This window comes from Zootermopsis nevadensis, unplaced genomic scaffold, assembly GCF_977971745.1.
Source record: "Zootermopsis nevadensis isolate Lab colony 2312 unplaced genomic scaffold, Znev_1.0 Znev_ptg000017l, whole genome shotgun sequence".
In the NCBI taxonomy this organism is placed as follows: Eukaryota; Metazoa; Arthropoda; class Insecta; order Blattodea; family Termopsidae; genus Zootermopsis; species Zootermopsis nevadensis.
This window is the reverse complement of record NW_028259149.1, coordinates 17,613,371-17,625,989: the sequence shown is the minus strand read 5'-3', so window position 1 is coordinate 17,625,989 and position 12,619 is coordinate 17,613,371. Positions and strand designations below refer to the sequence as shown.

The 12,619-nt window shown below is 38.4% G+C and overlaps 1 protein-coding gene across 3 annotated transcripts; it reads right to left on the bottom strand.

Annotated features, from left to right (window-relative positions):
- Positions 1–1,527: 1,527 nt before the first annotated feature.
- On the bottom strand, positions 1,528–10,686 carry LOC110837061 (angio-associated migratory cell protein). 3 transcript variants are annotated; one of them, XM_022078848.2, is made up of 9 exons: positions 10,527–10,686; positions 9,624–9,880; positions 8,983–9,110; positions 7,966–8,097; positions 6,716–6,860; positions 6,044–6,243; positions 4,511–4,666; positions 2,592–2,773; positions 1,528–1,726 (listed from the first exon to the last, which is right to left on the bottom strand). In XM_022078848.2, the coding sequence occupies exons 2-9, from the start codon at positions 9,862–9,864 to the stop codon at positions 1,651–1,653; spliced, it is 1,260 nt and encodes a 419-aa protein (XP_021934540.1). In that variant the 5' UTR covers positions 9,865–9,880; positions 10,527–10,686; the 3' UTR covers positions 1,528–1,650. The 3 variants fall into 3 exon arrangements, with proteins under 3 accessions (XP_021934540.1, XP_021934539.1, XP_021934541.1); XM_022078847.2 differs by having other exon boundaries at positions 10,393–10,531; XM_022078849.2 differs by lacking the exon at positions 10,527–10,686 and adding an exon at positions 10,261–10,383.
- Between the last annotated feature and the right edge of the window lie 1,933 nt (positions 10,687–12,619).

Genomic DNA, 12,619 nt, shown 5'->3' with positions numbered 1-12,619 from the left:
TAATTTACTTGTTCGAGAAGTTTCTCAACATGAAAAGTTTAAAATACACAGCTCCCCTTCTACGCATCTGCAGATGGGCCTAAGATTTCAAGAAGAATGAAAGACTCATATGACAAAACGTACGGACAACGCAACTTTTGTAAAAAAAAACAACTGAATTGTTTAAAAAATAATAATAATCCCAATTCGTTCTCAACTGTGAATAAAGAAAGAAAATAAATGTGGAGTAAAAAGCGAAATGAAATTTTATGGCCTCCTAAGCCGTTACAGATCTGTTTATTAAAAAGTCATCACACTTGGAATCAAACCCAGACACACTACCAAATGAACTACTGCAGTGGAAGGTCCACCGCCACATTCCAAAACTGGAGCTGAATCAAACACGCAAATTCCGTTGTGAGAACTTCAAGTTACATCCAAACACAATCTTTACCGACAGCGAGGGTGGAAAGAACACAGAACCAGAGCAAAAATATTAAAGCTGAAATTAAATAAAAATCTCAAATCGACAATGTTTAAGGCATACACGGTTTCAACACACTGAAACTGCAAGTGGCATAAAATTTATGAATGTATACTGACAAAGTCTCCTAGTAAATGTTCTTTCCTCCATTCTCTCTAAATAATAAAGCATTTTAAGGTCAGTAATATAACTGACAGGACAAGACAGAATACCCAATACAGTCAAACCTCGGTTCACGAACTTAATTCGTTCCTGAAGGTCGTTCGTAAACCGAAATGTTCGTAAACCAGAACTATTTTCCCCATAGGAATTAATGTAAAATGGATTAATCCGTTCATGGACCCCAGATGATTGCTTATTTAAAATTTTTCAACAGTACTTTGTGCACAAGTTCTTAACACAAAATCATTGGAAACCATTAAATCTATCACAAAAAAGATAAACACAACACTAAGCAGATCAAATATAGACGAAAACTTAATTCAGTTCATACACATAACCACACACCGTCCACTACGCGTTTAATAATTTTCTCCTTTTATCCTTCAGCCCACGTTACAGAATTCATTAACTAATTAATTAACTCATGAAGACGCAGAGCATTTATTGAGAAACTAGTAAGTGCTTGGCAAGTCAAGAAATTCATTGCATTTTATTGACCCGAATGCTCACAACGACCCACGACGAGACCTTATCCTGAGCCACAAAAGTCCAGTCCACATGGATTAATTACAATTTGCATGTTTATATAACACATACGTCCCGCGCCGTAGCCGCGCGGTCTGAGGCATCGTGCTTTGGACCGGCGATACGGAATGCGCGCTGGTTCGAGTCTCGGGGGAGAAGAAATTTTCTCATGAGCTTTCGACCGGTGTATGGGACCGATGCCAACCCAGCATCGTGAGGAAATTGGGGAGCTACGATATGTAGCGTAATCCGGTCAGGAAAGCTAGCAATGGCTGGGGGTTCGTCGTGCTGACCACACGTCACCCTATATCTGGTTGGATGATCGTTCACCTCTGCTTAGGCGTGTGAACGTGAGGCCAGCAGTCAAGGTAGTCGGCTTTGGCTCTCTGGAGCTGTTACGCCACGGATTTAATTTAATTTTATATAACACATACATTACTTATATTCAAACAGTACAGATATTTTAATCAATAAGATTTTATATGTACAATATGAAAGTTTCACCAGTTTGGCACTTGAACAGAAAATATTCTAGCAGTACTGTCGTCAGAAGAAGAGAGTAGAGTGCTGAAATCCCTGTCACAGGACAAAACAAATATTAATACGGCCGGACATCACACACACGCATTCAGTGACATGGATTACGCTCATACCTATTCCAATTGAACTCGTATCTTCTGAATGTTCTTCCTGTGTCTCCATAACCTACTTATTGGTATTGAAAGGGGAAAGTTCGGACGGCCCGTCATTTCCAATTCTGCTGAGGCTGATTTAAGTGCTTATCCCTGCAGTCATTTATTCTCCCATTTACAGACTAAATAATTCCTTCTGCATAAATTAATTTTTCATGATTATTATCAGCATACAGACACTTTGGCCAAAATTTAATTAATTTCTCATACAGTAAACAGTGACGACTTAAACATTTTACAATTTCAGTGTAATTCAACACACTGTCGTAATAATCTCAAACAGCAAAAAAAAAAAGAAGTTTGTCTTCGTGACTTTTATACTGAATTTGAACTCCATGCTATATTTAATATTTACAAGAAATACTACGAGACAGAACTAGAGTACATAAATGTGGACTGGATTAACTGGGATGAGAGTAGGGTCCAGTGGATGGCTCTTGTGCACAAAGTAAGATAAACGAGGGATTACTAAATAGTTAAGTGACTATTAATTCTCTAAAGGAAGACTTTCCTCCATGGAGGGAGTTGGTTGAGATGTTTTTAACCCCATTAATCAATCAATCATTTACCTTAACTCTTTTCCATACCTAACTCAAAGGTCTCTTGCCAAACTTAACATACTAAAACGTAGCAAGTTAAAGGGGAATTGAAATTTACCTCAGAGGATCAGGAACTGGTGAATTTAAATGGCACGGCAAAGATTTATTGCTTTTCTTTTCGAGGCAGAACTGATATGGAGTCATACTCACATGGAAAATGAAATATCCAGGATACTGTTAGAATGCCCAAGTAACTGGTTCAGCAAGATGCCGCTCCTCGCATCGTAAAGTCGAATGCTCCCATCCAAGCCACCAGTATAGAAAAGAGGACTGTTCTTAACCCAAACCAGCTTAGTGATACCAGAATCTTGCTTTAGTGTGTGTCGTACACTCTTTAAGAAAAGAAAAGAGCAGTACATTAGCATTAATCATACCACAATCACCAAGAGTGGGTACTTTTACGTCATGCAAATACATGTAATAATAATTAACCATAATAATAATAAAAACAATAACTGCAGAGAATTTACAGAAAAACTAGGAAAACGTTGAAAATATACGCGATACACCATCCGAAAGCAGACACAGACAGAATTTATGTAAAGAGAAAAGAAGGGAGAAGAGGACTGGCACAAATTGAAGCAACATACAAAAGTGAAATAGTCAATACTGCAGAGTATTTGCACATAAAGCATCAGAAGGATCCATATATAAATATTATAAAGCCACATGACAGGTCCGAAGCAACAACAAATTCAATAGCTAAGACAGCATCAAAAATCAAATAACTAAATTCTGAAGATTAAATAAATGACACAAATAAAGGAAAACAACATAATGAATGGGCAGTATCTCCATTGGACAGACAACTTAGAAGTAAAGAAGACACATTTTTGTGGCTAACAAAAGGAGATATGAAAGGAGAAACCGAAAGTCAATTTATAGCAGCACGAGACCAATTGATAAACACTAAATATGCAGCAAAAATATTAAAAAAGATATGACAGCAAATGCAGATTAAGTCAGCAATTTGAGGAAACGACAGATCGTGTTGTGTCTGGATACCCAGTGCTGGCAAAAGAGCAATATATACAATGGCATGATCGTGTCTGTACTCAGTTACGTTTTAACATACGCAGGAAAGCTGAGGTAAAGCTAGAGAAGACAAATTGGTATGAATACACCCTGAAGACAGTTGTGACAAGTCAGGATAACCAAACAACTATTTTGTGGAATCAACAAGTCATAACAGATATAATTAAAAATAAAAACGGAACTTGTTTCTTAACTGATATAGCAATACCAACAGATAGAAATGTAATTAAGAAAGAAACGAAGAAGACCTTGAAATACAACAAACATGGAAAGTGATAGCAAAAGTAATTCCAATAATTATAGGAGCGACTAGAACCGTCTCCAAAACACTAAAAAAATATTTGGCCAACATCCAGGCCGAGCACGACATTAGAGAACTTCAGAAAACAGCCATTCTAGGAACATCATACATCATTCGAAAAACGCTCGTGTAACATATATAATGCCTCACGCGAAATCTGTTTAAAGCACGTAACGCACATTAAAAAACAAAATGTATTTCAGAAATAGCTGCTGCACTATGTATAGTCGGCGCAGTAGTTTTTGGCCGGTGGAATTTTCAAGCGGAAGGCTAGGAGCGAGTCACTTGTGCGATGGTATAATGCTGACTGCACCGAGGACCTTATTGGACCGAACGCCCAAACGAAAGAAATGCACTGACCGTACCACCTCAGGTACATAGAGTAAGCCCGTCCGCCAGCTTCTCCACCGGCCAAAAACTACTGCAAGGGGCAAAGTCTGTCTCAGGTACATAGAAGTAAATACCCTGTAAAATGGTGAATAGATAAAATAATAACAACAACAACACTTCATATATTGCAACACACCAAATACCAGACTGAAGAAAATGTTCTTTTAAAAACATGCTGTATCATTAAAACAGCCAGAAATAATAATTTGTAACTCATATTCTTCCTAACTGTAAGTAAACCGATTATAAAACTGTAAGGCCGATTACATGACAAATATCAGTATAATGTTACGACTGTAAATGACGATAATAATGCAAGTGAATTCTAGTAAAAATATCTCACCCCTCTAGAAATATCCCATATGCACAACACTCCATCAAGACTGCCAGTGGCCGCAAGCGGAAAACTGCTATTCTGACAGAAACCTACGGCTTCAACTGAGGTGTTACTGGACTTGGCCTCAGAGTTGAACCCTTTGCAATCCAGTACTGATGAAATCTGGAACCAATGGATAAATCAGGAATAATCAGAATGTGTGACTGCCATCTTACTATTACCCTCGAACCTCAATTCAATGTCGCGAAGGCACTGAAGTAACATACAAATTTTAAACCTCAGCACTGTATAAAAGTGAGCAATCAGTCAGCTATATGATTCAGGCACCTTACCTCCTGTGAAAGAATGTTATCTATTGGATACGATGCTAAATGTGGCCCAGAGTTGTGTAGACAACGTGCCTTTCCATGCTGGGAAATGAACCTGTCATCCAGCTCACACATAATGACATTACCGACTGAGCTGTTCTGGCTCACATTAGGCTCAAATATTTTCAATAAGTAAAAATGAAATCCAGTTCACAGCCCAGATAGTCTGTACATGGATTAGGAGCGTTCTGCAATCTTTCTTCACTTGTGGCACTACCAGATTTGTTAAACACACACGATGGCACAGAGCAAAATGATGCCTCTTGAAAGGACGTAAATATGCGTCTACATATAAATAATTGTCCTATGAGAATTTAGACACATGAAAAAAAAAACATTACACATCTTCTATAAAACTAATGATGACAGATAAGAATTGCCTTTTTCTAACTATAACATGCAAAATTTAAATTTCTTACGAAAATTTGTGGCACTCCTGAAACCTTGTGCAGGCACACCGGTTGCATAACAATACATTACGATGGAAAACAGAACAGATTCTGAGAAAGTATGGAAGGCAAGACGAAGGTAATACGAGGCGCGTCCCAAAAGTAAGTTTCCCACTCGTCCCACAGCTAGCAAACCTTATATTGAGCGAAGCGACTGTGCGTACGTGATAGAGCAATGACGTAGCATGGCGCATGCACTAACGGCACCTCCCGCGTTCTCACAGTAGCATCGTTGCAGCTGTTGAAGATGGAGGTTCTTATTCCAGCTCCCGCCGACTGTGAAGTGCGGTCAGTGATAACGCTAGGCCGCACACGGCTCGACGGACAGCAAGTCTCCTGCAGGAGTTCAGCTGGGAGGTGTTTAATCATTCACCCTACAGCCCGGACCTCGCTCCCAGTGATTTCCATCTTTTCCTACACCTCAAGAAATTCCTGTCCGGTCAGCGTCAGCGTTTTGAGAATGACAGAGAGGCGGAGATGGTTCCAATCCCAGGCGGTAGACTTCTACGACACAGGTATTCAAAAGTTGGTCCCACGGTATGACAAATGTCTCAATTCCGGTGGCGAATATGTTGAAAAATAGCTGGACACTTGCTGTATCTGTTGCAATAAATATTTCCATGAAATTGTGTTTTGTTTCTGTAAACGGCCCCACGGAAACTTACTTTAAGGACGAGCCTCGTACTTCAGAGTTCCTGTCAGAATAATACAGGCCTACTAACCTTTCCAGTTTGAGTTTTGAGCACAACAGCATGTCCATCCACACTACTAGAGATAAGCAAGTTGTTATCAGGATGGCAGTCCATGTCAGTAATTGTACCAGTGTGAGCTTGTCCTTGAGGTACGTGGTGTAATACTGTCGCAGTCTTTGTGTCAAATATTTTAAGTGAGCCATCTGCATAACCTATCGCCATACGTTTGCCTGGAAATTAAAAAAATTTACATCTTAATTTCATTCTCTCTACTTCGTATTTCATGACGTAAATGGCAAGGTAAAAAAATTCCACCTGGGATATTATCAGAACGTTTACAGTACCTGCTGCACTTATTTCTCAAATAATTACTCAAATAATGACCATACAAAATTTCATTCAAATCCGTCCCATGGTTTTTGAGTTGAACCACGCGGATGACAGACAGACATGATCAGCCCATCATGCAAAGGACACATAAAAAGCAACTTATAATGATAATGGCTGGCATACTTGTACATTCTGCATGAAGTGCCCTTCCAAATTATGGGGATCTATTTCCTTTATATTATACACAAAATCCTTTCATTTCTTCAGTTTTCACAGTTTCTATGCAAGGAACATACAAAAAAATAAAAAGAGGACATAAAAATCCACGTACTGCCTGACAGCAAAGTCATAATTTTATTATAAATTGCATACCATCAGGCAACATGAGTCCACAGTCTGCTTTGTCACCATGGCCAGGCAACACTTTGCATTCTCCTCCTGGAATTCTCCACACGTATACCTCCCCCGACTCAGTTCCAGCTAGCAAGACATTTGCTCCGTGATGCCACCTCAGCCACTGCAAACAGTGCATGACTGCAAGACAGAGTCTTATTTAAACGTTGCAGCCAAGTGGTTAGTACTCCTGCTTCATATTCAGGAGGTCCCAGGTTCAAACATCAGCCTGGAGATGACTATCCAGGACTGAGGTTTCCCAGTCCCTCCATGAAACTGGCGGAAAAGTACCTTAATTTAAGCTACGACCTTTCCAATTCATTCATCATACATTATTTGATGCTATATAGTCAGGAGACAGTCCAAGAAGAATTAACATTTCACAATGAGACCAGGAAAATAATTAAATAAGGATTTTACAGTAAATAAATGCAATGGTAATTACCACAAGCTTATTACATTATTATGAGCCGGGATAGCTCAGTCAGTATAGTGACTAGCTACGGGCTGGAAGGCCGGGGTTCGATCCCAGACGGGGGCAGAGGATTTTTCCACTAGCCTCTGCGTCCAGACCGGCTCTGGGGCCCACTCAGCCTCCTCTACAATGGGTACCGGGGTCCTTTCCCGGGGGTAAAGCCGGCCGGGGCGTGATGCTGACCACTCACCCCCATCTAGTGCTGAGGTCAAGGAAGAGAGGAGCTATACCTCCACTCACCCCAAACGCCTACATGGCGTATAGTGGGACAAACTTATTACATTATTAAGTAAATCCACTAACATTTATTTATTTTAATTATGTATACGGATCATTTAATGATGCTGTCGGTAGCTCAAACTACATAACAACAAATGACAGAATGATTAATAAATAATACATTGCAAAGGATTTGGAAAGAACTGGTTATGGCTGCATTTAAGGTTCAATCCCAGTATTTGGCTGAAGGGATAAAGATAAACCGTGAAAAACCTCAGACACAGTAACATGTTTCCAGATTGTTGTTTTTACCTGGAACTTCCTGAACAAGAAGCATGACTGCTAACCACGTGGCTGTGATGTTCAGTACTTATAGTTGGAGTACATAAACACCACAATTTCACTGCACAACACCCATTTCTATTCAATTTTTACAACATCCAGTGCCACTACTGTGGTTCTACAATATGTTGCTTCATTTGTTTGATTTTCTATACACAAATACAACTCATAATGTAAACGTAGTATTACTTACAGTCAGGTCGCCAATACATGTTTCCCATACTTGTAACTTGTTAGCTATTTTCCATACTTGTATGACACCACTCATGTCTCCAGTTGCAACGTAAGACCCATCATAGTTGAATCTAACACAGGTCACAGAGTCCTGTACACGACACAGTGAAATATCGTATCAGAGAAAATCTTCCTGACTACTCTCACGCAATATCTGATCATATACAACACTGCATTCTTCAAAGAGTCATACTTTCCCCATTATTTTTTACACAAAAACTGACACTCATCAAAGGCAAATTTCAAAATGTAAGGAAAAAGTAATAAAGTATTACTTAATAATCCTTCAGTGCACCATAGAAATTCACTCTATCTTGACATTATCAGACTAGTTAATTTGAATGCTCTTTCTTACATAAATGTTAAGGTTATATATAGGACAGTTAGCTCATGAATCAACACAACCACAGTCTAATTCACATACGAAATCAAAAATTAGATTATCATCATGGTTCTATTGCTGAAATGGGCAGGAAGATTTCCTATACATCAGATGTAATGGTTGTAACACCACAACTTCATTGCCACAATAACAAGGTGAACCATGCGTAAGTCAGGTAGACATTAGGCAGAAGAAGCTGTATTTTGCACATCCTATCTATGCACTCTAAGGCTTTTGAGGCAAAAAGGTTAATATTTATCTATTCTTCATCTATTCAAAGACATTTTCAATTGCTAAGCTTATATAGCATCAAATTATGATTAGTGAATAATTAACTGTAGAGGATGTGAAAGGAACTGGTAATGGTCTAATTTAATGTTATGTCCTGGAATTTACCTGGAGAGACTAAGGAAAACCAAGGAAAACCTTAGTCAGGTCAGTCAGTCTCCAGACTAAGATATGAACCTTGAGCACAAGCTGAAACCAATCACCAACAATATTCAGTTACTTTATACAAGTAAACTGATATTGAAATTCTACTGTCATTCTGTTTACTCATTATTATACTGAATGAATTACAAATATAATGCCCACCTTGTGGCCCTTGCATTGTAACACTACTTCTCCTGAATGTGTTTCCCAAACATATGCCATATCATCCTCTGCTCCAGTCACAGCCAATCTGCCAGCCTTTGGCTGTAAATGGCAGCAAAACACAGAACCTATGTAAGAAACATTTGCTTCAATAATATATACTCGGAATAAGGCAAAGAAATAGATTTATCACAACATTCCACTTCAAGATAATGCACATACAGATTTTACATAAACTCAGGCATGTGGTTTCCATTACAAGATATGTGCAACCAAACATTTCCTGCTGTGGGAAACAACTACATTTGTAATCTGTGTTGACAAACTTAAAAAAGAAAGTACCTTGTCACATGTAAGAAACAAACAGGTCTGGGACAGAATATAATAAGTATTCAACATGCACATTGTATTTCAGTTTTAACTGCTGTCATTATCATTATTATGTTGAAAATCAACATGCTGCTTTTAGAAATATTGCTACTAGATGCAAATTTCAATTTGAGAAGGTGATAAGCACAGTATACTGGCTAGGTCACACCTCTCTCCTCATTCCATCACTAAATATCCAGCAGATATTTTGGACATCAATGTCTTCACATCCACCTGGCACAGTTTAACCTTTATGATAAGAAAGTACCAACCTTTATGATGAGAAAATACAGATGCTGAATCATCCCTCACAGGGTTATTTCCTTCAGAATTTTCACTGCCTTCTAAGCCTATGCCAATATCTTCATCACTTGCATCATTTGCTTCTATGTAATTATTGCTACTTGCAGCTTCACCATCAATAACCTCCTCAACTTCATCTTCAAACAGTTCATTATAATCCATTGTTTCATTGCTACATGGAGATGTTGGTGGTGTGTCTTTCAACTGCATCAGTCACAAACTAAAACTAAAATACTTTACATAAACACATATTCATTAAAGAAAGCTTTAGGTTTGTGCAATGGCACTCATCTACGTTATAAATTGATATAAAATCAATATGCTCATAGAATAGAACAGAATATATTTACATTGCATAGATCCTTCATAGTTCAAGCCAAGGATGTTGAACATAATACAAATACAATAATTAATCGCAGTGCAAATACCATCACTACACAGCTGTTAATTCTATTTACATATATATTTACGGAATTTACGAATTTCCAATTGATAAATTCTTCTGTGTAAGAAATAAATATTAAACCCATCAGAGCTTAACGACTTATGTCTTATTATTAACTTATCAAAACATTAGAAACAAACGTAACATCCCAACTATCTTACTTTTAAAAGAAACAGCTATAAACCATTATCTAAACAATAACTCTCATATAGTCATCAGCGTTAGTAGTAACAGCGACAACAGTCAGGTTGATAACCAATGGCTTTGACAAACTGATTTTCTATAACACTTACATTATTTAATTTCATAAAAAATGTATCCACCAAACAATCACAAATTCCTTCAAATCATATAATTATAATAAATACACGAACTATTATAAACACACGATCAGTACCATCTACCATCACAAAAACAGGAAACCAACCTGCGTTAAAACATTTCCACGAAAGACTTCCAGGTTGTGACTCCATGAGGACTTGTAGTTTGGCAACCGTGGTTGGCGAGTCCAAACAGCGTCACAACCCAAAAGACCACCGTGGACTTGAAGGGCTTCACGGCGGTGCTGGGTTGTAGCACCGTGGAGTCTGATAGCTTACCAATGTGTCAGCACTATTTGCTGTCCCCCATCATCATGCAGGCAGCAAGTATATCTAAAGCGTTGGTAAAGGTCTATAACACTACACTATAACCCACAAGACACCGTGGACATTTTCACCGCAGCAAAATTTTTAAATTGCAACCGAAAATTATTATTCCAATGACATACGTATATGTACATACTTGCTAACAACAAATTGCTGGAGGAGCAAACATGTAACGTTATTTACAATTTCTTAGATGAATTAGTTGTTTCTCTCTACAATTTTCACAACATTCTTCATGTGGTACAGACTTAAAATAAATATCATCCTTCCTTTCAAATTCAGTTACAATATTCTGAGCACTAAAATATACAAAACAACAATTGTGCCCGTTGTTTTGTGTGGGTGTGAAACATGGTCTTGCAGTCTGAGTGAGGAACATAGATTGCAGGTGTTTGAGAATATTTGGGCCAAGGTGAGAATAGGATGGGGTATGGAGAAAACTGCATGATGAGCTAAAAAATTTGTACTCCTCCACTATTGTCAGGGTGATTAAGTCAAGAAAAATGAGATGGGCTAGGCATGTGGCACGCATGGATGGCCAAGAGGTGTGCACTGGGTATTGGTTGGGAAGCCTGAATGCAGGAGACTGCTGGAGAGACCTAGACGTAGATGGGAGGATAATATCAGGTGGGATCTATGGGAGATAGGAGTTGAAGGAGACTGGATTTTGTTGGCTCTCTGGCATTTGACAGGGATTTGTTTAGCGGCCTCTGCTTTTCAACCTATTCATTGATGACTTGTGCAGTGTAATTAATCACATTAGGTATCTCCTATTGTCTGATATTAAAATCTTTCCTACCATTAAATCTCGTAACTACTGCAATCGACTTCATTCTGACATTGATTCTGTACTGCTAACTTCATGAAACTGAATATTTGTAAAAACAGAGTAATTTCCTTCTCAAGAAAAAACTACTACAGGCCTACAATGAGACAGAGTCTGATAGACTTTTCTATGTTCAGTTACAGCCCTTCGATTGAAAGCTGTCCTGCTAGATGTGCATCAGCTGTTAATATTATCTGCAGGGACTTTTGATATATTTGAAACAAAATCCTTTCCTTACAATACCTGTGTTGCTATCATATATTAGATTTTTATTACATTCAATATAAATATTACATGCATGTGCACGCACACACATATATACATTTCTTCTTTCTTTCCACGGTTTGGGTACTGATTCCCCATTCTGAAGCAAAGACTTTGATCTATCGATCCTTTCGCATCTTTGTAGGTTTTCCAAGGTCTCTTCTTCCCTTTGGTTTATATTCCATAGCAGCTTTGGGGAGTTATTCCTGAGGGATTCTTTCTAGATATTCTTTCCATTTTCATCTGTAATTTTTGATTTCTAGATAACAAAACTGTAGCAAGTTTACTACAAAGAAGCCATCTCTACACAGATTGTATGCATGTGTACTAATTTGTTATAGTTGTTGGGGGTATTTTCTTTGGATATTGTCTATTGCTTGGAAAGAAATGATACAAAGTTTCAGAGACTGACTTTGCGTCTAAAACTTCATATTTTCTTTCTAATCAAGATAATCTGACTGTCTCTGGAACACGATATACATTTTTATGCATAAAACATAAGGCCAGCTCAGCGAGGACAGAAACCTCGCGTGGAGCAAAAGCTGGCTTGACCCCGATGTTCAGTACGCATAGGGACTGCGAAAGCACGACCTATCGATCCTTTTGGCTTGGAGAGTTTCCAGCAAGAGGTGTCAGAAAAGTTACCACACGGATAACTGGCTTGTGGCGGCCGAGCGTTCATAGCGACGTCGATTTTTGATCCTTCGATGTTGGGTCTTCCTATCATTGCGAAGCAGAGAAAATACCCCCCATGACCCTTATACAAACACAGAAATATATGTA

What these genes read in the sequence shown, in the direction of transcription:
- LOC110837061 (XM_022078848.2), bottom strand. Translation starts at nt 9,864, where the DNA reads ATGCAGTTGAAAGACACACCACCAACATCTCCATGTAGCAATGAAACA. An exon ending in TGGACTCATGTTGCCTGATG is followed by an intron (nt 6,244 to 6,715) that starts GTATGCAATTTA and finishes TTTAATTTCCAG; the next exon opens with GCAAACGTATGGCGATAGGT. An exon ending in TCAAAACTCAAACTGGAAAG is followed by an intron (nt 4,667 to 6,043) that starts GTTAGTAGGCCT and finishes CATTGGTTCCAG; the next exon opens with ATTTCATCAGTACTGGATTG.